Source organism: Stegostoma tigrinum, chromosome 18, assembly GCF_030684315.1.
Source record: "Stegostoma tigrinum isolate sSteTig4 chromosome 18, sSteTig4.hap1, whole genome shotgun sequence".
Lineage (NCBI taxonomy): Eukaryota > Metazoa > Chordata > Chondrichthyes > Orectolobiformes > Stegostomatidae > Stegostoma > Stegostoma tigrinum.
Window position 1 is genome coordinate 48,625,874 of NC_081371.1, and position 25,713 is coordinate 48,651,586.

At 41.0% G+C, this 25,713-nt stretch overlaps 1 protein-coding gene across 1 annotated transcript; it reads right to left on the bottom strand.

Moving 5' to 3' along the window:
- On the bottom strand, window positions 1-25,713 carry LOC125460885 (GLIPR1-like protein 1). Its single transcript, XM_048549055.2, has 6 exons — window positions 25,486-25,713; window positions 24,233-24,481; window positions 9,071-9,186; window positions 2,556-2,638; window positions 2,380-2,406; window positions 1-2,293 (listed from the first exon to the last, which is right to left on the bottom strand). The coding sequence occupies exons 1-6, from the start codon at window positions 25,663-25,665 to the stop codon at window positions 2,193-2,195; spliced, it is 756 nt and encodes a 251-aa protein (XP_048405012.1). The 5' UTR covers window positions 25,666-25,713; the 3' UTR covers window positions 1-2,192.

Here is a 25,713-nt window from a genome sequence, read left to right on the forward strand (position 1 = left end):
AACAGAGAACATGCATTTTATTAACAATTATGGTTTTGAAATTTTACAATCACTCAATTTTACATTACTCAATTATAGAGAGTTAATTCTGGAAATGTTCTGACTTAAATATCTACCTGCAGACTTCCAAAACAGAAAAAAAAATTCATAAATAAACAAGTTTGTTTGTAATCCTGTACAAAATAATATAAAACACAGTAAATTTCAAACATAAGTTATTTTAAATGGAGCTGTAAAATGTACAAACAAGTTAATTTTAACATTTGGTCAAACGGGTGATTATGGATTGGGTTTCTAACTTACCCCAGTTTTTATTTCTGGTGACTACATTTCCCCCAGTTTTTGGGAGAAACATCTGAGAAGCAACAAATCCATTAACTCCAATTTTACACCAACAAAACTAACACTGCCGCCAGTACTTCAGAACTGATTTCCAAAAATTGGTGTCTCAGAAATCATGTAAGGAAACAGTTCATTTAGCTAAATACTTCACTGATCAGGACTTTTGAATCTGCACGGATCAGGTCCGCAGAATTCCTCCTGTACTCGCTAGTTTATTTCATGCAAATTCTTATTTTGAAACTTTGTAAGTACTGAATAAGAAATAGACAAATGGATTCCGTTGCAATGTGCTAGTATGTATTGTTATAATGAGTTTGTATGTTCAGTCCACCCTGACCTTTCCACTGACTGAAAGGGCAGGATGAGGATTGGGGTGGGTAGAGGAATGTTTTCAGAAATTTACACTAAAGTGCCCCTTTTATTGAGAAAACCATTTTAAATGCAGGCGAGTAACAGTAAACATTTGTCTTACCTGCTCAATTTAAAATAACAACAGGAATGTTTAAATCTTTTGCTGAAATTCAAAATACATATTCTTTTTAAAAATTAGCTACAGAAACCCTCCCCTATGCAAGAAACCCACAATTGATATTTGATTTCTCATGTGACACTATTTCATGTGAGTTGCCAACATGGTGTCTAATGATGTTATACCATAATTGTACAAAATAATATTTTTATACCTTATATATATTGTAGCCTTCAGGGTTGGCAGTTTCCAGTATGCAAAGGGATCAACTCATATCATTGTTCAAACAAAAAATATGGTTTTACTTATTTTTAGTGATTTTGAACTGGATCTAAAATGGATTAACTTGTTTTAATACTATGGACTCAGGAAATCTGAAACATAAACAGAAAATGCTGAAAATACTCAGCCTCCATGAAAATTCAACAGTTTCCTTTACTGATCTGCCTACTTTTCTGAATGTTTCTAACATTTTCTACTTTTTGTTCTGTCAATTGAGATCCTGTTGTCACAGTAAAATAGATCTTAAGGATGGTAAGGAACATGGCACACCTAGCCATTTAATACATGCTGTGCCAGTTGGTACTATAAATACCTAAAAAAAAGCAAAATCACCATAATTGTTTTTAAGCAGACTGAAAGAGAACCTGAGAAATCATGTAAACTGTTAACAGGAGAAAGAACACAAAGAAGTTTTGACATTTGCATTTGTCTGATATTGACTTCACCAGTAATTGTACAAATTGGAACTAGATACCTAACTAACAACAAAGGAAGTCTGCCATAAAGTATAACCACAAGGTATGCTAAGTTCATTACAAATGTTCTCTGTAATACAGTGGTGAACTGGAATAAACTTTTCTGGCAATTCAACTTCACAAGATGGCAGAAAACAAATTGGAAACAAAATCAAACCAGCATTCCTTATATCACACTATAGATTTACAGGAATATTTAACAAACTTTTTCTACCACAAAACAATCACGTATTTGAATTAAGTTTAGAGAGAGATTCTGATTTAGTGAGCTATATTCTAATTATTCAATGGAAGAAAGTTCTTGACTGCTCTGGGTAACTCAAACAATTGAGCAGATAAAGGTCACTAAGTTTATCCAAACACCTTTGAATAGTTTTGCCATTCATGTAATTTTCTGGCTTAAGTTATAGTTTGTGTCAGTAATTGGCTAGCTTACTATGCAGAATGCCTTGCAAAAGGTAGGCATTCCAGCTTGGAAACTGACCACAGAGCTGTAATGAGATCATTAGCAAATCTTTTGAAAGCTTGTGGGACAGAAAATGACAATGATGACACACAACATAGAACTTTATATCCTCTCAACCTGAATCAGGGTAAAACTAAAATCCCTGAAATTTAGGTAGTTACTGCCAAACGTATATCACAATAATAGAGGTGAGTAGCAACAGTTGGTTACAGGAGAAAAAGGAGGCTGATCCGAAGTTTGGATTCCAGTTAGGGTATTCTGCCAAAAAGACGAGAAGATGTAACTCATTTGTTATAACAATGTTAACAACAAAACACAGATATTTAGAAATATAAGGCACCTACTTTTGATAGCATCCCGTTTTATGTCTCCTAATAATACAAAGGGAAAACGTAAGTGTAAGTTGTAGCTGAGGTTAAAATACTTTGCCTGGAATTGCCTCACACTTAGTCAAATTTTTCAATTGTGAAAGTTTCAATGCAGTTAATAACATAAGAAAACAGTGTGATATTTAACTTACTGCATAATTTCTCATGGCAATTGTCACTGCACGATTCACAAGAAGTACCTGATGTATATGGTAAGGTCCCAATATAATTTCCACTGTAAGAAAAATGGAAATTGGATAACAAATTGTTAATAGTAACAGCAAGCTGAAAAAACATGAGTAAAATATTGCATTAAGCTCCCCTTGACATTATCCCAAAAATAAATAACAAAAATAAATCACATTGTAGAAGACAGAATATTGAAAGGTCTCAGCTTTCAGGGCTGAGCAGGAAACCTCAAAAAGAGAGTTATAGCAAAGCTGTTGAAATGAGAAAAAGACCAAAAATAACAGAGATGGAAAACAGTACAAAATATAACATTTTGAAAACAGAAACATGTACACTCATACATACATTCATAATTGAAAACCAGCGGATATGTTTTTCAGGAAAACATATGGGAAGATCAATATAGAAATCAGATAAATCAAAAATAATATTTAACAGAGAACTGTGGTGACTCCAGGTCATTTCAAGTGATGGACTGAAACAGAAAGTGCATCGATATACTGTAGAGAGAGCCACCACCTTGAACAACTGCTGTGCGTAGGTTGTAAGCATACCCAAAGTACCATCAGGAAGGGAGTTATGGCTGGTTTCATTTCTTTTACACTTCTTTAAGATTTGGTACAACTGAGTGGTTTGAATGCCTGCTTCAGACTGTATTTACAACTTAAACACACTGCTGAAAGATTGGTGTCACATGTAAGATTTCTGTTCCTAATAGCCATTAGTGACCAAGCAAATTTTTAAACAACAATGAGACTAGTTTCTGTTTTAAATTCCTGGTTCTATTAATGGAATTCAAATTTCATCATTGACGAAATCAAACCCTACCAGCTCTCTTGGTTGGATTGGAGTTATTGTCTCCAGAGCAACCTGGGCGTCAGGATTATTAATCCACTGACATTAACACTACACGTCAACCGCTTCCCCACTAAATGCCATTGATGATGTCCCATAGAAGCTTATTTTTGAGTTGTTAAATCTATCCCATTTAGCACAGTGGTGATGCCTGCATAATACAAAGGAAAATACTATCAATGCAAATCACTTATTTCCACTATGACTGTGCAGTGTTTTACTACTACTAACACTGTCATGGGCAGATAATTCTGTGCTTGGTACATTGCTGAGGTGAAGGTAAAGCCATTTTTTTGTATTGGTTCCCTTACCACCAGTCTCAAGTACTGTCTGGAAACTATATCCTTCATGACTCATTCATTAATGGTGCTATTGAGACACTATTGATAGTGCATTTCGAATGCCCCAAAGAGTACATTCTGTACCTTTACTACTCTCAGCAGTTCTTCCAAGTGTACAAACACAGAAAATAGGAGTAAGAAATGAACATTCAGCCCTTTGAACCTGCTGTCATTCAATAGGTTCATGGTCGATCATCCAACTCAGCATTGACCAGTACTTGGAACTCCAATGTTGTGGCCATTACGGAGAATAGGATAACACAGGGGCAGGAATGGCTGCTGGGTGTTCCGGGCTATAGATGTCTCAAAAGGTATAGGGAGGGAGGTAAAAGAGACGAGGAGTGGCATTGCTAATCAGCAATGGTATCATAGCTGCAGAAAGGGAGGTTGTCTACTGAGTAAGTATGGGTGGAAGTCAGAAACAGGAAAGGAGCAGTCACTTTATTGGGAACTTTCTATTGACCCCCCAGTAGCAACAGAGACACTGGAGAACAGATTGGGAGACAGGTTGTGGAAAGGTGCAGAAGTAAAAGGTTTGTTATCATGGGTGACTTCAACTCCCCAAATATAGACCGGGACCTCCTCAGTGCAAATAGTTTGGATGGAGTAGATTTTTTCAGGTGAGTCTAGGAAGGATTTCTGACTCAACAGATAGACAGGCCGACTAGAGAAGGGGCCATATTGGATTTGGTGCTTGGCAAAGAACCAGGCCATGTGTCAGATCTCTTGGTGGGAGAGCATTTCGGTGATAGTGATCACAAGTCCATGACCTTTACTATCATCATGGAGAGGGAAAGGAGCAGATCGTATGGGAAAGTATTTAATTGGGGGAAGGGGAATTACAATGCTTTTAGGCAAGAAATGTGGAGGCTGTTTAGGGAATAGTTGCTACAAGTACTGGATAGGTTTGTACCACTGAAGCAAGGAAGGGATGGTAAGGTGAAGGAACCTTGAATGACAGGACATGTGGAACATTAGTCAAGAAGAAGGAAGCTTACTCAAGGTTGAGGAAGCAAGGGTCGAACATGGCTCTAGAAGTCTACAAGGTAACCAGGAAGGAACTGAAGAATGGACTTAGGAGAGCTAGAAGGGGGTATGAAAAGCCTTAGTGGGTAGGATCAAGGAAAACCATTCTATGCTTATGTAAGGAACAAGGGAACTTGTGCGTGGCGTCAGAAGTGGTAAGGGAGGTCCTTAATGAATACTTTGCTTCAGTATTCACCAGTGAGAGGGACCTTGACATTTATGAGGACAGTATGAAACAGGTAGATATGCTCGAACAGGTTGATGTTAGGAAGGAGGACGTGCTAGAAATTTTGAAAAACATGAGGATAGATAAGTCCCCTCGGCCGGGCGCGATATACCCAAGGTTAGTACGGGATGCAAGGGAAGAGATTGCTGCCCTTTGGCGAAAATCTTTGTGTCCTCACTGTCCAATGGAATAGTACCAGGTTATTGGGGAGTAGAAAATGTCATTCACTTGTTCAAGAAAGGGAACAGGAATAATCCTGGAAATTACAGACCAAACAGTCTTTCTTCTGTGGTAGGCAAATTACTGGAGAGAATTCTGAGAGATAGTATTTATGATTATTTGGAAAAGCAGTTGATTAAAAACAGTCAGCATGGCTTTGGGGGGCAGGTCATGCATCACAAGGCTTGTCTGATTCTTTGAGAATGTGACAAAGCACACTGAGGAAGGTAATGTGGTGGATGTGGTGTTATACGGATTTTAACAAGGTATTTGGTAAAGTTATCAATGGTAGCCTCATTCAGAAAGTAAGGAGGCATGAGATTCAGGGAAATTTGGCTGTCTGGATACGTAACTCGCTGTCCAATAGAAGACAGAGAGTGACAGTAGATGGAAAGTATGCAGCCTGTACCTCGATGGCCAGTGGTGAGCGGCAGGGATCTGTTCTGGGACCTCTGCTTTTTGTGATCTTTATAAATGACTTGGATGAGGAAGTGGAAGGGTGAGTTAGTAAGTTTGCCAATGACATTAAGGTTGATGGAGTTGTGGACAGTGTGGAGGGCTGTTATAGATTGCAACGGGACATTGACAGGATGCAGAGCTGAGTAAAGTAGTGGCAGATGGAATTCAACCCAGAAAAGTGTGAAGTGATTCATTTTGGATGGTTGAATTTGAGTGCATAATACAGGGTTAATGGCAGGATTCTTGGCAGTGTGGAGAAACAGAGGGATCTTGGGATCCATGTCCATAGATCCCTCAAAGTTGCTACTCAAGTTGATAGGGTTGTAAAGAAGGCATATGGTTTATTGACTTTCATTGACAGAGGAACTGAGTTTACGAGCTGCGAGGTTATGCTGCAGCTCTATAAAACCCTGGTTAAACCACACTTGGAATACTGTGTTCAGTTCTGGTCACGTCATTTTAGGAAGGATGTGATGCTGCTTGGACTGGAGGGCAGGTCTTATGAGGAAAGATTGAGAGAGCTAGAGCTTTATTCATGGAGTGAAAAAAAGATGAGAGGTGACTTGATAGAGGTGTATTTCCCAGTTTTCCCAGGGCGGAAATGACTATGACAAAGGGGCAATAATTTTAAGGTGATTAGAGGAAGGTATAGAGGAGATGTCTAAAGTAGGTTCTTTACGCTGAAAGTGGTGGGTGTGTGGAATGTGCTGTCGGCAGTGGTAGTGGAGTGAGATACTTTAGAGGCTTTTAACTGACTCTTGGATACACAAATGAATGATAGTATGATGTAGGGTATGCAGCATAGTTTGAGCTTAGTGGGATAATAGGTGGCACAACATTGTGGGCCAAAGGGCCTGTACTGTGCTGTACTGTTCTATGTTCTATATGGCTCAATGATCATGAAACAAGAGTTCTTTACACAACTGGAATCAGGTCATTACAAACAGAAAGGGAAATTAAGAAGAAACACGGAGTGTATGTACAGTGAATAACCGCATGGACTTCTTTGTCTTATCCTTTGCATGACCCCTCTCCCCATCAAAGACAATTTTTCTTTTCCACTTATAGTATATTCCACTGCTCTAGCCTTCTTCCTTATCTTGATGGCTGAAATTCTGCACAACTGCTCAGCGCCCATCACCACTGCTAGTTGCTGCTGGGGTTCCCATTACATTAAATACAATGGAATGCTTTATCTGCTTCTCCCAGTTGGAGGCATGTTTAGGTAGACATGACTTCGAGATCACATGTGCCTAGCTTTTACAGAAAGGTTTGTTTGTAAGGTAGAATAATGAATGCAATACTGGCCAGATACTCATCATTTTAACGCATGACACATCATCTTCAAACTACTCTAACTTGAATTGTTAAGATTGATTACCTGATGTTAATCAGTTGCTCATTCCTTTAATTTAAAAAATAATGAATTATTGGATGGGTTTCTCTAAGGCTATTTCCCCATTTCCTCTAGATGCTGCTTCCAAGCATTGCATTATACCCAATTGTCATAAGGTGGAAATCAGACATACAATTTCATATGTCTGGTATTTACTGCATTTTTGAAGTCATCAAAATCAAAAAGAAGAACGATATCCTCTTCAATTTACAACTAAGTCAAGTGATTGGATGAATCGACAGATCTAATATAAACTCACCAAACAGTAGGGGTCCAGATAAGACTTTTATCAAGAGTAACCTTGAAGAATGCTAAGCTAAGTAACACCTTTCCTGTTGATCTCTAAGCACTAAGGACTTTAGTTTTGTCGTAATTTTGACAAAAAAAATGAACATTCTGTCAACTTGTATATGCATGCTCCTCTGCATTTAGGCGATGACAACAATGCAGGAGTTCCAAGTTGAGTATCTTTTTGTGAAATGCTCAAGAATAAAGGAATCAAAGTTAAGTATTTTAATTGCAGCCTTTATTGGCTCAATTCCAAACCTCTGCCTTACATAAACAAAACTCAAGGGTAGTGATTTAAATAATTGAAATGATTACATACATTGCATGCCTTGATTTAATGGCAGTTATAAATTGAAGACAGAGTTACAGCAACAACTATTTTCATGAGATATGGCTATCATAGGTTAAGTACAGAACAGCAGCTGAAGAATTATTACCTTATTATGTCTAAACACCAACAATTCTTTTGAATTAAAAGGTAAACACAGTACACTATAGTTAATTTTTAAAAAAATGTTCTTTCACCCTTTTATGGATAGCATGCATTGCTAGTAAGGCCAGAATCGATTGCCCACTCCTAAAACATGGAGGTGGACCACTGTAGTCTGGGTGGTGCAGATATACTCTTAGCACAGCGTGGAAGGGATTTACGTGATTGTGATCCAGCAGTAGTGAAGTAATAACAATAAAGCAGCAAATCTTGGTGAACTTCCGGGTGGTGGTGTTTGTGTGTGAGCTGCTGCCCTTGTTCTGTGGTAGAGGTTAAAGATTTGGAAGATATTTTTGAAATATTCTTCGCAAGATCCTGCAGTACATCTTGTAGGTGGTGCACACAGCGATGCCACTCGTGGTGAAATGAATGCATGTTTAAGGTACTGAACTGGATACTATTTAAGTGGACCTTGTCTTCGGTGTTTTGCTGCTTAAAGGAATTTTCTCCCTTTATCTTTTAGATGGTGGACAGGCTTTAGAGAATTTGGAGGCAAGGTGCTTGTCACAAAACTCCCAGTTTCAAGTTTCTGATTAATGGTAACTTCCATGGTACTGTTTTGGAAGGATTCAGCAATGGTAATGCTGCTAATGCTAAGAGGAGATGGTTATATTCCCTGTTGTTGAAATTGGTCGTTGCCTGAATTCTGCTCAGGTCTTACTACGTGTTAGGACAGGATCTAAATAGTTGCAAGTTGGCACTCTTAACTGTACAATCATCAAATATCCCATTTCTGACTTTACATTATATAGAGGGAATATTATTGATAGAGCAAATGAAAATGTTTAGCCATGGTTTTCTTTGATTTCCTTCAATGAACCTGAAATGCAGCCATAGAGGGTGGTATTTCATCACTGAGTCACCCTTTATTTGCACATGAAGTCCTTAACTTTCAGAATGCCTTTTCAGAATCAGCTATCAGAGTGTGAGTATCCCTGACACTCCCCTTTTTATCTGTCAGCCAGGGCTCCCTGATTGGGCCACATTAACAGTCTCAATCGAGAACTCAAATTACATGAGGTCCAGCTAGCTGTCCTCATTGTAATCACTAAATCTCTCCCCCTCTGACGAGATCATGCAGCAACATGGTGGGACTGGGATGACTGGCCTTAAGCAGTCATTCTTACCTCAGCAAAATCAAAGTATATTTTCAATTTTAAAAAAACTAAGAGACTTACGCTGGTGCATAGTTACAGACAAAAATTACACCTGGTCCTTTAAATCCAGAAGATTTAATTCCTTTGGGACAATCAGAAACTGCACATCCAACTTTATAAGAATTTGCCCAGATAACCTGCAAAGTAAAAGATTATTTAACATTAAGTGTAGTTTTTTTAAATTTTATAAACCCAGTTATGATCTGCATACTCTATCCATAAATACAACAGAAAATCTACACAAGGTCATAAAACTAAAAAGAACGGAACTTCATGTTTCATTGCTGAGCTTGTATAGTTTGCTCCTAAACAGGTAAGAACAACAGACATTTTTAATATGAAAATATAATTTGGGAAATTTACACAAACAAATGATTCTTCTACACGTCTCTGGAGAATCATTAAATTATAAGTAACCTTTAATACCTACCATTGAAGAAACATCAGATGTGGAATTAACAGGTACTATTTTCTAGATAAAAACCAAAAGAACTGCGGATGCTGTAAATCAGGAACTTAAACAAAGTTGCTGGAAAAGCTTAGCAGGTCTGGCAGCAGCTGTGGAGGAGAAAACAGAGTTAACGTTTCGGGTCCAGTGACCCTTCCTCAGAACAATTCTGAGGAAGGGTCACCGGACCTGAAACGTTAACTCTGTTTTCTCCTCCACTGATGCTGCCAGACCTGCTGAGCTTTTCCAGCAACTTTGTTTTTGTATTCTTTTCTAGATATTTATACATGCTTTGATACAATGGTCGCCCCAGACCTAGAACTGACAAATTTGGAATCCAAGAAAAGCAGGTGTATGAAAGAACCATTTTAATCACATAACATGCAAACGATCATCATTTATTAAGCCGTCAAAGAATGACCAACATTTCAAATCATTAGTGGGTAACAAAAGTAATAATTCAATGTGCACATTACTGAAATAGGCTTATTATACCAAAAACAGCCTGAAAGAAAGCAGTCTGGGTCTAGAAATCAGAGGGAAGGAATCCTGCATTAGAAAGATAAGAACTTTGGCTGAAAAAAATAATTTCAGGCAGAAAACGAGCTTTTCTTTATTTTCAATCGATCAAGAATCATGAATGTATCCAACATCTCATTGGCAGATAGGACTCAAATCTTCTGATCCAGAGGTAGGGAATACTTTCACTGCATCACCATGAATTATAACGTTGACTACAGAGACTCAGCTATATAATATTAGAAACCTGTTGTTACCAGGAGTACCATTTTGAGTTCATCACCGGAAACTTTTGGTTTTCTTTGATTTCCTTCAATAAATCTGAAATACAGCCATAGAGGCTGGTATTTCATCACTGAGTCACCCTTTAATTGCACATGAACAGTCCTTGACATTAGGAATGCTTCTTCAGAATCAGCTATTCAAATGTCAATATCTCTGACATACCCCTTTTTATCTGTCATCCAGGATTCACTGATTGGACAAGATTAACAGTGTCAATCGGGAACTCATTTAACAGAGGTCTAGCCAGCTGACCTCACTGTAAGCACTACATACCTCCCCCTCTGAGTCTGAGGACAATGGCTGGTCCTTTTATTTGGACAGCCCTCAGTGGATCTCAGTGTCAAGTCAGGGTCCTCCAACTCGGCATCCAACAGAGACTTGTAATGCATGGAAGCTAGCCTCTTGCACCAGGAGTGCCTCAGTGGAATTTCATTCTCATCTTCTGGCGACAAAAGTGTCAAGGCGATTACATTTGTCACAGCCATCTGATTCTGAGGATTTGTCAATGCTTGACGACAGGGTGAACCCACAGGTTCTGGCAGCTTTTCTGACTGTTCTGAGGACTGTATTGCTCCTGCATTGCTTGCAAATTTGCGGCTTTCATATGGTCCACATGCTTATTCAGGAGTTTAGCACCTAAATGATCTTTATATATCAGTAGTCCTGACCTCATATCACCTATGCCTCTTAACTACGCAGAGCCAGTTCCGTGATTCTTACACCAAACCTCCTGTTCTGTATCAAACTGTCTCTCTTGCTTGGTGGAGTTTTTTGTCCTGCATTACCGTTCCTGATGCTGCTCCACCGTCCCCCTCACATCCAGAAAGATCAGACTTAATCTGGTGTCCAGTCTTCTACCCACTGGCAACTCTGCCAGTGCTTTCTCTGTAGTTGGATGTGGGGTGAACCTATAATCAAACAAGAACTGTGCCAGCTTGGTTCCTAGCAAGGCTGTAGCTGTTTCTTCAAGACAGCCTCACAATTCGGACTGTTCTTTCTACCAGGCCATTGGATGACTGGTGATACGGAACTGCCCTTAAATGTTGAATCCCATTCAAGTTTAGGGAATACCTGTTGCCTGTGACCAACGTTTCCATGACTCAGTGTATTGAAAAAAAAATGCAGTTTTTTGTCATCATCCCCATGTTCCACAATGCACCCTATGCACGTCCAACCACAGTGAGTGGGCATTTACAATGACTAAGAACATTGAACACATGAAAGGACCAGCATTGATGATGTGTAACCGATTTCATGGTTCACCTGGTCATTCCCATGGATATTGGGGAGCTGCTGGCAGTAACTTTTGCCCTTGTTGTCATCACTCTGGGCATTATCCCGCCAACGTCACTGTGTCTGCATCAGGCCTGGCCACCAGGCATAACTTTGTGCCAACACCTTCATTTTCATTTTGGAGACCCGTGGATGGCCTTGGTGAAGTTCTGCCAGTATGTGGTGACAAGCTTTGCTTAGGACAATGTCTCTTGCCCCCCACAACAACATGATGTCCCCTCGACAACAATATGCCATCCTCTATTGTGAGTTGGTCTCTCCGGGTCCAAAAAGTTTTCAATTCTAGTTGTGACAGCCCTTTGGTTTCCCCCATCACCACCAGGTGTTTCAATTTTGAAAGGACTGGATCTTTCTTCATCCAAAGAGTTTGATTTTATCAGCTGGGACTGAAAGTGTGTCCAGAAATTGTAATATCATCAGACTCTGCCATTGGCGTGGGGGGGGGGGATTCCACCAGTAGTGCATGTGCTAATGGGAGGCAGATCAACGTCTCTGCATTTGCTACACAGCCTCCTGGATGGTATTCCAACTTGTAATTACAAGTGCTTAATAGTATAGCCTACTGCTGAATGTGGCCTGAAGCTATGAGTGAGGTGACGATACTCTGGCTTTAAGAGGTACATTTTGTCCTCGTCTTTTTATGAAGAGAGGTTGAGGTAGATGTGCCAAGCGATTTGTTCCAAGCCAATAAAGGCAGGGAGGTGATGGCTTAATAGTATTATCACTGGAATTTTAATTCAGAGACCAAGATGCTATTCTGGGGTCCCAGGTTCAAATCCCACTGCAGATGTTGCAATTTGAGTTCAATAGAATTCTGGAATTAAGAGTCTGCTGATGACCACGTAAACCATTACCAATTGCTGGGAAAACCTCACCTGGTTTGCTTGTGTCCTATAGGGAAGGAAGCTACTGGCTTACAATGTGACTCCAGATCTGCAGCAATGTGGTTGACACTTTGCCCTTTGGGCAATAAATGTTACCTGAGCCAATAATGCCCTCATCCTGTAATAAATTTTAAAAAGTAAACAGCTTGTGAGGCTCTGGATTTTTTAAAAGAAATTGGAATGAATGGGGTCAAGCTCCCACAGGATTTTAGTTCAACTTTCAGCAGCTGTTGGGGTTTGGAAGGTGCTATAAACTCCCCCCACTATAGCAAAACACTTGAGTTCTCATTCTCATTCTCTCTCTCTCACTCAAAGTTTTCTCTTGACATTCTTTTCTCCTGGACTGGAGAAATATTGCATGTGAAACAATCTATTTTACTGAATTTGCCTTTGCCAAGGGTGTGTCTATGGCACTGTTACTTGGAACAGCTAATTAACAGTATTTATTATCTTGTTAAGTATATTGATACAGTTAGAGTTAAAATTCTTTTTTACTCTTATTACGTCTGTATTTTAACTGAAATGTAAGAATAAAGCGTGTTTTGCTTCAAGCGTGGAATTTTGTCCAATTGAATTGCATTCAGAACACAACACCTTTTAAAGTAAGAAAACGGTGGGGTCGAAGCTATCTTCTTAATATATTTTGAGGGGGTTTGGTCTGGTTCATAACAGCAGCAGTGCCGTGTCCTCTTTAAGCAGACCAAGTCGGTGTTTGTGGTCTATGATTATCACAAATTTTAATCTATTAAGATGCTGGTGGAACTTCTTGACTCCAAATATGACCACCAATCATTCTTTCTCTATCAGGGTATATTTACACTTTGTATTAGGTAAAATCCTGGATGCACACACTATTGGGTATTTCTCACCACTGGACCACCTTTGAGCCAATATTACCCCAATGCTGTATGGGAAGGCACTGCATGTCAATACCAGATCTTTCTTGGGATCACAGTGTGCCTTAGAGGATGGGAAGCATTTCTTTACTTCACTGAAAGCTAGAGCTTCTATGTGACAATTTCCAAGGCTGACCCTCATTTAGGAGTTGACGCAAAAATGCCAGGATGGAGGACAGGTTATGTATGCACCATCGATAATAATTTAACAGTCTAAGAATAACCTATGCTCTGGCACTGATGTGAGGACTGGGCACCTTTAACTGTCCTCACTTTACCTTCCAACAAGTTTAACCTGGTCTTGTTGACTCCATGGCCCAAGTAGATCACTTTGGATCCTAGAACACAGAGTCTTCCCTTCTTAGGCATATATCCGCCTTGGAAAAATGCCCCAGGATGATATCCAAATTTTTGAAGCGTTCTTTATTAGTCTTCCCTGTTATTAGAAAGTCATCTAGAGAAATAGCAACCTGAGGCAGGCCTTGCAAAATGTTCTCTGAGCTCAGTCGGACTGGCAAGGATTTCCACTAGCATCAGAATAACCTGCAACTCATGTGATCCATCTGTCACATTTGCCAATGATAAAGCCACATGTACCTACTGTACAGTTGGGCTTCAGCCAACAGGCATGTTGCATAGTTATATCATTAATTCCACTCTTGTTGCTACTGAAATACCTCCACAAAGGCTGGTATCCACTCACCAAGTTACCTTTAAACATGAACACTCCTTGACTTTAGAACTGCCTCTTCAGAGTCAGCTATCAGTGTCAGTATCTCTGACAATCCTCTTTCTATCTGTCAATTAGAGCTCCCTGACTGGACCAGGTTAACAGACCCAATCAGGAGCTCGTAGTCTATGACACCCAGCTGGCTGACCTTGTTACTATCAATATACAATATAATACAAAACAGGAACAGGCCCACTGGCCCATCAAGCCTATCCAAATCTTTATTTAGACCCTCTACTTATTGCGGTATCTGCGCCTCTGTGGATGTCATGTTCATTTGTCTTTCAAGATACACCTTAAACATTGCTAACATGCCTGCTTCCACTACCTCTACTGGCAGTACGTTCCAGGTACCCATCACCCTATGTGTGAGAAATTTTCCCTGCACTTCTCCTCTAAACTTTCTACAGCTCACTGTGAACCTGTGCCCTCTTGTGGCTGACCTTTCCACCCTGGGAAAAAGCCTCTGACCATCCACCCTATCAGTGCCTCTCTATTTTGCGGATCTATTAGGTCACGCCTCAGCCTCCGTCTTTTCAGTGAAAATAATTTGAATTTATCCAACCTCTCCTCCTAACTAAAACCCTTCAGACCTGACAACATTATGGTAAACCTTCTCTGCACGTTCTGCAAAGCATCCATGTCCTTCTGGTAGTGCGGCAACCATAGCTGCATGCAATATTCCAATTTAGCCTTACTAAAGTTTCGTACAGCTGTATCATAACTTGCCAACTTTTACACCTGATGCCCTGGCCTGCAGAACCAAAACTGAAGTTTTCAGGGCTGCAATATCCTGATGGTAAACTGTAGATGGCAAGCAATATTTACCTACAAACTCTTTTTAAAAACAAAGATATCAATACATGTTCGTATTTTTTCCCATTATCATAATTTATTTATGTGCTCGTCCCAAACGGATGAGGAGAGGATGCACAATGTTCTTACATTTCAGCTGTGCAAATAAGTGTAGCCTTAAAAAAATTGTGCCTTATTGCCCATTGTCACATTTGTACTTCAAATTTATGCAACTTTTTACCATTATGGATCCATTTTCTTGGTATGCCAATCTAAATGCAGCCTGCAGGTTTTGGTGGCTCTCTTTTCAATCACACCAAGTCATACCATCTAGAAACTCACATCCAACAGGAATTAAGACTACAGAGTGAAGTAGGAACACAAAAGAAGTGAGAAGAGCGTAAAGGTGAAAAATGGAAGTAGCAAAGGCACTTAGAGAAATAGAAACAAACAACCTCAATCCTCCCAAAAGACTAAGATGATTGGTGGAATACCATTAAAACATGAACACATCAAGAGACAATGTATTAGTATATTAAAACTTTACCTCGAATATGCAATTTATATATTGTCACTTGCATTTTACAGTAAATTACAATGAAAAGCTTCAACAGTCACAACAACCCAGCACCATTTTGAATATCTGAAGAATAAAAAGGATAAAAGGTGTAACTGAAGGAGAGTACTGACCCGACACTCCAACAACACGTATGCCGCCATCACTCCTTCACCGTCTTGCTGTTGCCTGCACCAGGCCCAAAAATCTAGGAGATGCCACACTTTAGGCACCATCTCTTTGCCAAAGAACCCACCTCACTGATGCCATTGCCGGGTCCTGTGCTGAACCCACACTCACCCCACAACTAAGAATTCTCAGCTCCAGCTGCTGCAGCTGCTTCCTTGCTAATGCTAGGAGACCCCGCACTGGGCCTACAACAACCAGGAGTCCTTGGCTCCTCTGCTAGACCAAGCCAACACCAATTTGCCAAGAGTTCCACTTCGAACAACATCTTCTGAGTTGTTGCTGTGCTGACACTGCCACCTTGAAAAGTCTGCTTCTGCCTTCGATCGCTGGAGGAGCTTCGCTGCTGCTGCTGTCACCTGCCCCAAATGCCAGGATGTCCATGCTGCTGCCACCACCTCCAGTAGCCATGAGGAGCCGTGTCCACCATTGCATCCAACCGCTGGGAGGAGCTGCCATTCTGTGCCCCGTCTGCTTTAGCTGCCACACCGATTTCACTGACTAACTGGTCGCAAAAGGGTCCAAAGAAAAGAAACATGAAAGAAACAAAGAAAGAAAAAGATCTGAAGTGAAAAGGAAGATAAAATAAGAAAGCAAGCATGTGAGCGGGAATGAGCCCAGGCCTACAGCCTGCACACAGCCCTGCTTCTCTGTCACCATTTTGAACACTTGAGTGTTCATTTTTTTGTCCTGTTAATTATATGCTTTCACATTTATAACAAAACTGATGTAAACCGTCAGAGTGTAATTACACCAACGCATTCAAAGAGATGGTGGCACTGTCAATGACCAAGAAAATGTAATTACAGTGTCCCAAGTATACAAGCAGTATTACAAGTGTGGAATTGATATTTAGTAAAAGGCAGAAAGTGACTTGAAAACAGGTTAGGCCTGCAGGCCTCCTAACCCTGTTTCACCTAAAAACTGGACTGTGCCCTGGTCTCATGAGACTTCTGACTTTGTTCACCCCAGTCCAACACCAGCATCTCCAAATCATGGTTACTTCGACGCCACAAACTGCTGGCTCAATGTGACAAGGATTTGAGGATCTCCAAGAAGATCAAGTTTCCACAGAGATGCAAGAAAGCAGACAAGATCCTGAAAAATCTACAGATCATGAACCCACTCAAGTCAGCCTATCACACGGACTATGCTGAAAGATTCTGCCATCATACCTCTCTCACACTCCTCAGCCATCTCATACACCAGTTCTACAGTAGACGCTGCAACCTTGAAACCAAGATAGAGTCCATATTCTCAGCTTTCGTTCAGGACTCATCAAATCAGTTACAAGGTACTGCTAAGCAGACAAAGCAATGGAACTAGGCCACCTACATTCTCACCAAGAACAGGAAACTTGAGAAATTCGGCATCACCACCAGCAGTAACCAAGCCTCCCCGGGTACCACAGTTGAATCCGGTACAACCACACCCTTCAACCAGATGAAATCTAAGTCCTCAGCTGAAGGCTCAATTTCTGCGCCACTACCAAAATGGACCCCATCGGTCTTGCAGCAGGCAGAGGAATACAGACAACTGAACAACCAGTAACACTACAGACAACTACCTGCCGATCTCACCAAAGAATGGTCAACGCAACTGATCAAGACCTTCAATCCCATCTTTCAGAATATTCTTTGTCCTCTCATCCCATGTACTTCTTTCACAGAACACGTTTACAGCCTTCTGAAGGTACACACTCCACACATTCCATTGCATCAAGCAAGTGGGCTCTGTGCGAGAACCTGTACGGCTATACTGAGGGCATTTTGAAAGTCACTATACAAGGAACCCCCAGCTGCTGTTGCTTTAATACAGACTTACAAAAACTCAGCACCCAAGGACCAGTTGAACCAAGTACATTCCTCATCACGATGGATATTTTGACTTTCTACACCATCACCCCCCACAATGACAGCATTGCTGCAACAGCCTCAGTATCCAACACCAACAACTGGCAATTTCCAGCTGCCATTCTATAACTTATCCATTTCATCTTCGACAACATCTGCACCTTCAACAACCTGCTTTTCATCGAAAAACATGGAACAGCCATATGAACTAAATTTGCACCCCAATATGCTGACATTCTCACGCACAAGTTCGAGCAAGAGTTCTTTGCCACACAGAATCTCCAACCAACACTATACACCAAATACGTCAACATTTTCCTCCTTTGGACTCATGGCAAAGAATCACTGAAAGGACTATATGACAATATCAGCAAGGTTTATCCCACCATCAGACTTACCGTGGGCTACTCATCAAAATAGGTTTCATTCTCAGACACGCTCATCTCCATCAAGGACAGACACTCCAGTACTTCACTCTACTGCAAACCCACTGATAACCTCAAATTGCTTCACTTCTCCAGCTTCCAGCCTTTAAATGTTAAAGAAGTCATCCTCAATAGACCAATCCGGAGTACATACACGATCTGCTTGGATGAAGAGGAATGTGACGGACCCCCATGCATGTTGAAAGACACCCTCATAAGAACGGGATATGATGCTCAACTCATCAATCGACAGTTCCAACATGCCACAGTGAAAAACCACAACAACCTCCTCAAAAGACAGACATGGCACATGACCTATAGAGTACCCTTCGTTGTCCAGTACTTCCCTGGAGTGGAGAAATTAAGCCATTTCCTTTGCAGCCTTCAGCATGTCATTGATGACGTTGAATATCTCACCAAGGCCATCCCTACACCTCAATTACTCACCTTCAAACAGCTGCCGAACCTCAAACAGACCATTGCTTGTATGAAGCTACCCAGCCTTCAACAGAACAGCAATCACAACACCATACAACCCTGCCATGGCAACCTCTCCAAGACATGTCAGATTGACTTGGATACTACCATCACATTTGGGAATACCACCCATGAAGTACACAGTATGTATTCATGCCACTTGGCCATTGTCTACCTCATACATTGTAGGAAAGGATGTTCCCATGCATAGTACATCAGTCAGACCGTGCAGGCACTAACGACAACAGATGAATGGACATTGCTCAATGATCGCCAGGCAGGAATGTTCCCTCCCAGGTGGGGAACACTTCAGTGGTTAAGGATATTCAGCCTCCGATCTTTGGGTAAGTGTCCTCCAAAGTGGCCTTTGAGTTACACAGCAATGCAGAATCACCAAGCAGAAATTGATAGCCAAGTTCCATACTCATGAGGATGGCCTTAACTGTGATCTTGGGTTCATGTTGCACAACTTGTAATCCCACCATATCGTGTATTTGTAACATCTTTCTTACCGTTTTGTTTTGACACTATTACCTTGATTAGTTGTTATTATCTCTCTAACTTAATTAGTTTGTACAGCTTTTGATTACTTGTTACTTTGGTTAGACCCTTGTCATGCAATTCTAACAGTACTCATGTAATTCCATCCATCTGGTTTGTCTCTAGCACCAACTTATTTTTGATTTGTAATTATCTCTCTGCCTTAATTAATCGGTTCATAGGTCAACCCTTCAGTTATTATTCAGTTGTTGACACTTTACTTATACTGTTTGACACTTTTGATCCGCTGTAAAGAAGTGTTTATTCAGCCTGTTGCCACCCCACTCACACTACTTGGACTTATCTGCTGGCACTCTTAATTACTTGGAATTATGTTTCCATATCTCTCTGCCTACATATTCTGTGCCTGTGCACTTCCCTCCACTTCAGCTAATGAAGGAGCAGTGCTACGAAAGCGTGTGAATTTAAATAAACTTGCTGGACTAAACAGGTGTCATGATACTTCTGACTTTGTCCACCCCAGTCCAAAATCAGTATCTTGAGATCACACCTGAAAACTGTACTTGTTCTTGACTGGCAACGCATAACATCAAAGAAGAGCAATGAGTTACATGGGTATTTTCTCATCAGCCTGCTCAGAAGTAGTCTTTTACACCTCTGGAGCAGGTGGGACTTGAAATTGTACCTCTTGACCCAGAGGTATGGACACTACTACTGTGTCACAGCCCTATCAACTAGTTAGATACATTTCCTAAAATTATGGCTATCACATTTGATCACTTGAAGGGGCAGTGATATACTTAATATTGGTTCTTATTTCTGAAATTTCTTACATAAAGGAAGAAATATTCAAAGATCTTTAATGTTAATTATTTCCTGCTGATTTAAAAACTCTGCTTTTTGTCTTTTTTGTGAAAAGTCCAATAATTCTAGATAAGTAAACAGGAAGTCACTTTATTATGAATATCAAGGAAAGTAGCACTATACCTCCCATGTCATTACTGTTTCTGTTCCAACAGTAAATAAGGAAACGAACAAGAAATTAATAGTGTAGTTAAGTGGCAACCTGCACTACTCATACAGTTCACATATGCTATTTCTATGGTCCTCAAAGGCATTTGCAGAAGTAATCAGCAATTTTTGCAAATATTCTTGAGTTTATGAATGGACTATACATTGCAACATAACTTCTAATATGCATTTAACTAGCATACCACCACTACATCATCACAAGGCATATTCTGCTATTATCAACTGTTTCATAATTATCGGACATTTAAGGTATAGTGCAGTATATTTTTAGCATAGGGATAATACTGGCACAGGTTCTGCAAGGTGACAGGCCCTTATCAAACCAGATCAGTTTTTACAACCATTGGTGGCATTTGATTATCATTTCATCCAGTGCCATGACAAGATATGAATACACAACTTATGTGTTAGCTGTCTACTATCGCCATAGTCATTATGAAGATAGTTCAGTGTTGATCTAATATTAAGGATGCAATGTTGATACACATATGAAGAGCTGAATTTATGATTTTAATAAGGGGAAATTTAGGGATATTTCCCTCACAAATTCAAGAAACCAATTCTCATGTATTCAAACACCTCAAAATCTTGTAATATATTGATTAAAATCAGTAAAAGCTAATCCTGAAGGTTCATAGCAGTTAATTAGACATATATGACATAGGAGTCAGGAGCAAAAGTAGGCCACTCAGCCCATTTAGGCTGCTCTGCTATTCAGTAAGTTGATCTGATAATCATCAATTTCATTTTTCTGTCTATTCCCCATAACCTGTCTATCTCGGCCTTGAATATACTTAATGACCCAGCCTCAACAGCCCATTGTGGTAAAGGATTCTACAGAGTCACAACCCTTTATGAGGTGAAATACCTCCTAATCTGTCTTAAATGTGCAACCCCTTATTCTGCGTTTATGGTCTCTGGTCTTAGATCCTCCCATAACAGGAAAAGCATTTCCACATCTACCTTAAATCCTCTAAGAATCTTGCATGTTCCAATAAGGTCATTCTCCTATACTTCAACAAATACAAGCCCAATCTACTGAAGTTCTCATAAGACCGCCCCCTCCGCACTTGGTATCAGTCTAGTGAACTTTTACTGGACTGCTTCCTGTGCCAATGTAACTTTCCTTAGATAAAGGGCCCCAAAACTGTTCACAGTATTCTAGCTGTGGTCTGTATAGTTTTAGCGAAATCTCCCTACTTTTATTTTCCACCCTCTTTGAAATAAAGGCCAACATTCCATTTGCCTTTCCTGTTACCCAATGAACTTGGATACTAGCTTTTTGTGATCATGGTCAAGGACTCCCAAATCTGCATTTTGCAGCTTTCTCTCTTTTAATAATATTTGACTCTTCTTTAAAGTTTTAGCAAAGATTTGTAGCTCGGGTTGTGGGTGAGGTTGTTGACGTGCTTGCCGAGCTGGCTTGTTTTCGTTCACATGTTCTATCACCAAGCTAGGACACATTATCAGCGGGGCCTCTGGTGAAGTGACGTTGTTCTACTCCGCTTGGAATTTATACTGTCCTGTCTGTTATGGTGAGTAGAGTCATTTCTGGTTCTGCCTTGGATTTGAATATGGGGTCCAATTCCACATGTTTGTTGATCATCTTATGGGTTGAGAACCATGACTCTAGGAATTCCCATGCATGTCTATGTTTGGCTTGGGCTACTATAGTTACTTTGTCCCTGTTAAACTGATGGCCTTCATTGTCCGAATGTACTGATAGTATGGAAAGTTCATCGTGTCATTTTGCTGCTAGCTGATGTTCATGTATTCTGATGCCAGTTTCCTTTCTGTCTGTCCGATGTAATGTTTGTGGCAGTTGTTGCATAGTATTTTGTAAACTACGTTGGTTCTGCATATTGCGGGAATGGGGTCTTTAATCCTTGTGAGTGCTTGTCATAGCATGGCTGTGTGCTTCCATGATTCCTAGCGGTCTTAGGAATGTCATTGTTCATTCTGATAGGTTCTTGACGTAGGGCAGTAAAGCCAGTGTGTTAGGATGTACTGTGCCTTTGTTGTTGTTTATTTAGTAGGCATCTGCAGATGAAGTAGCAGGGATATCTGTTCAGAGTGAAGATTTTGTATTGGTGCTCTTCCTTTTTCCTGTGTGGTTCTGCACTGCTGCAGTGAGTGGTAGCTTGTTTAAACAGTGTCCTAATTCAGCTTTGTTTGTGGACATTGGGGTGGTTGCTATGGAAGTTGAGGATTTGGTCACTGTGGGTTGCTTTCCTGTATACAGAGGTTTGAAACTCCCCGTTGGTCATACGTTCAACTCTGACATCCAGAAATGGAAGCTGACTGTTGCTTTCTTTGTCTCTTGTGAATTTAATCCCTGCAGTTATGTTGTTGATGGGTTGGTGGGTCTCTTCTTGTCTGTTGCGTTTAATAATGACAAATGTGCTTACGTACCAAATCCACAGTTCAGGGTGAAATACAGGGGAGAGGGTGGAAATGTGTTCTGGTCTTTGCATGGCTGCATCTGCAAAGAGACTTGAGATGAGTGACTGCATTGGTGGGCCACTGCTCTGTTTGTATACTTGACCATTAAAGATAATGTATGGCTTAGAAAGGATGGGCGCTGGACAGTTGTTTCCGTTAGGCGGGGAGACTAGGAACCGTGGGCACAGCCTTAGAATTAGATAGGATAAATTTAAAACGGAAATGAGGAGACATTTCTTCAGCCAGAGAGTGGTGAGTCTGTGGAATTCTAGCCAACCTACCCTATGTTAAGAAATACACCAGAACTGACTACAAGACTCCCACAACCTCTTGGAATAAGGATAGCACATAAACCAATAGCCACACTTCCCCAGTTACACTCAAAGACGAAAGATCCCATACCCGCAATGAGCAGAACAAATGTGATATAAAATACCACGCAACAACTGTGAGAAACACTTTCTAGGACAGACAGGCAGGAAACTTGCGACCAGGATACATGAATACCAACTTGCAGATAAATGGCATGACCAATTCTCCCTTTTCTCAATACACTCTGACAGTAGAAGGACATCAATTTGACTAGAACGAAGATACAATAGTAGGACAAGCAAGACAAAGACAAGCACAAGAATCCCTGGAGGCCTGGTTTTCAACCGCCAATGCAATTAACACACATGTTGAAATAGACCCCATCTACATATCAGTATGGTATGAAACCAGAGACAAGACCACCCACCATGACAGACTGGGTCATATAAAATCAAAGCAGGACAGAACAACAGTGCTTCAACAGAGGCCACACAGCACTGACGATGTCAGCTAGAATGGGAGACACAACGTTTGCACAAAAACCAGCCAGGTCAGTGAACCAACCAACTCTATCTTGTCCAGATTTTATTGAGTAACCAAACATCTACCTGCATAATTTGTCATTATGTGGAGATACCGGTGTTGGACTGGTGTGGACAAGGTTAGAAATCACACAACACCAGATTATTGTCCAACAGGTTTATTTGAACACACAAGCTTTTGGAGCCTCAGTCCTTCTTCAGGTGTTAGTGAGGGAGGTGGTATCAGACACAGAATTTACACTGACTGACTGTTTATAAACTGTGTGTTTTTTGAACAAAATAAACACACAATTTATAGGCAGTCAGTCAATATAGCATTTTATAAATTTCTACTTTAGAAATAAAACCAGTCTGACTCCAAACTAAGTCCAAAGATGTGCAGATTAGGTGGACTGGCCATGCTAAATTGCCCGTAGTGTTCGGGGGTGTGTGGGTTATAGGGGGATAGGTCTGGGTGGGATGCTTCAAGGGGCAGTGTGGACTTGTTGGGCCGAAGGTCCTGTTTCCACACTGTAGGGAATCTAATCTAATCTAAAACAAACAGATTCTAAACAAGGTTTCACACCTAACATGCATTGTCTGGCCTAAAATGTCACCTCTTCTTTACACTGATGAAACCTTTAGTTCTCTCAGGGCAGTGACTTCAAAGGAATTTGGGGATATACATATACCTATTAATCAATTAATTCCTTTTAACTGATCGAAGATTTAACAGCATTTTAGGTTTGTTTAGTACATCCCCATCAATGGTGTGAGCCTTTGATCTTTTACTTATAAATTCTGTGTCTGATACAACCTCTCTCACTGACACCTGAAGAAGGACAGAGGCTCCGAAAGCTTGTGTTTTCAAATACACCTGTTGGGCAATAACCTGGTGTCGTGTGATTTCTGACCTTGCATAATTTACATAAAAGCATGCTAAAAGACACTTGAAATCGTAACTACTTTCAAAATTTCATCAGATGATTAAAAGGAACAGCATATCTCCAAATAGCATGTACATTTACCTGCGTGTAATGCCCACACTGTCGTTTTGGTCTACAGCTGTTTGTACTGTAATCATAGTCAGCCACTTCACCATACCATCGTTGAATAGCACTCTTGGCATTGAAATGCCCTGTGGAAATATAAATATTTTCTCCTACAGGAAAGAAGGTGGGGTGCACTGTTCCCTTCTTTTGCAGGTATGGATTATGCTTGAATAGGCACTTTCTTGACCATGCTCTTGCAGATTTAGCAAGTGCTTCATCCCATGTCTAGATTTGGGGGTGGGGGGAGGAGAGAGAAAAAGAAAATTACAGAACTGAAATGCTCCTGCGGAGTGAACCTATTCCCACCGATTTTACTGACCTCATCATTTTCTGATTTCATTGGTCTCCTAGCTTTTCTAAACTCTTCCCATCATGAAATTTTGCCTTTCCTTGACTAGGACGGATCATTAATTGTGTTACCTCGAAGGGAACCTCTACTTCAGCTATCATGATGGCTGCCAAAGCTACCTATCGAAGGTGTGTTCGTAACACGGCCAGGGCAAGTTGAGTCCAATTTTTAGCGGGAGAGATTCCTGGTCAGCCATCTGATGGCTAGGAACGGGAGCGTGCGCCATCACTTAGCCACAGCCGCAGAGGCAAACAAAGTGTCCACAGTGACATTTTGAGGAACCCAGCTGTCCCGATCAGTTTGACATGAAGCTCATCCCGCTGGGATGGATCCGGAACGTGGTTCCTTTTGCCGACGCTGTGATGCGGGCTGTGGCATCGTGGAGCAAGGACACATCTTCAGGACATCTCGAGATGATCACCTGCTCCCCTTCTCTGATCGAATCCCACCCCAGAGACTTGAACCCGGTGCTTCTTTAGCCTGAGAGGAAAAGGGAAATCTTTGACCGGCGAAATTGGGGGCTTGCTTCTAAATGAATTCTAAACATTCTTCCGTTTTTTTTGATTGGGACAGATTCGGTTATTGAAGTACGAGGCACGCGGCGCACGTAAAATTTGACCTCCCCGGCCACCTAACAGTCGCGTTACTTCCAGAACCTTCCCTTGCCATTTGCCGCCAACTGTTCCTCACGGTCACCGTCGGAAGGAAACCATCCGTCCTCTCACTTTCCACACCCAATGACGGTAAGAAACCACCTTTGTACTCACCACCACCCACCCCCCGGGCCACAACCCTGACAGAACCTATGTTCACTCACGGCCCGCTGTACTTTTTTTTGTGTGGGGCTGTTCGAAGTTTTTGAGGCGGGGATTCAACCAACCATCGCAAACATGTTCTTGGCCGGCGGTGCCACTTCCCGACGAAACTTGTTGTGCTGGTCGACGCAGTCCTGGATGAAAGTCGGATCGGTGATCGCGACCAGAGCCCCGAAGGCAGACTCGTACGGGAGCACTTGCAAACAAAACACCCCAAGAAGCGAGGACACCGCTGTGCTTGCCATGACAGGACTGGGCTGAGTGTGACCGGGTTTGAAGTGACGAGCACTAAA

Bases quoted from the DNA above. Each gene is read 5' to 3' on its own strand.
- LOC125460885 (XM_048549055.2), bottom strand. From the start codon at position 25,665: ATGGCAAGCACAGCGGTGTCCTCGCTTCTTGGGGTGTTTTGTTTGCAA. The intron at 2,407-2,555 runs GTAAGTTAAATA...TTGTATTATTAG, and splicing joins TTGCCATGAGAAATTATGCA to GAGACATAAAACGGGATGCT. The intron at 2,294-2,379 runs GTAGGTGCCTTA...TCTTTTTGGCAG, and splicing joins AAAACGGGATGCTATCAAAA to AATACCCTAACTGGAATCCA.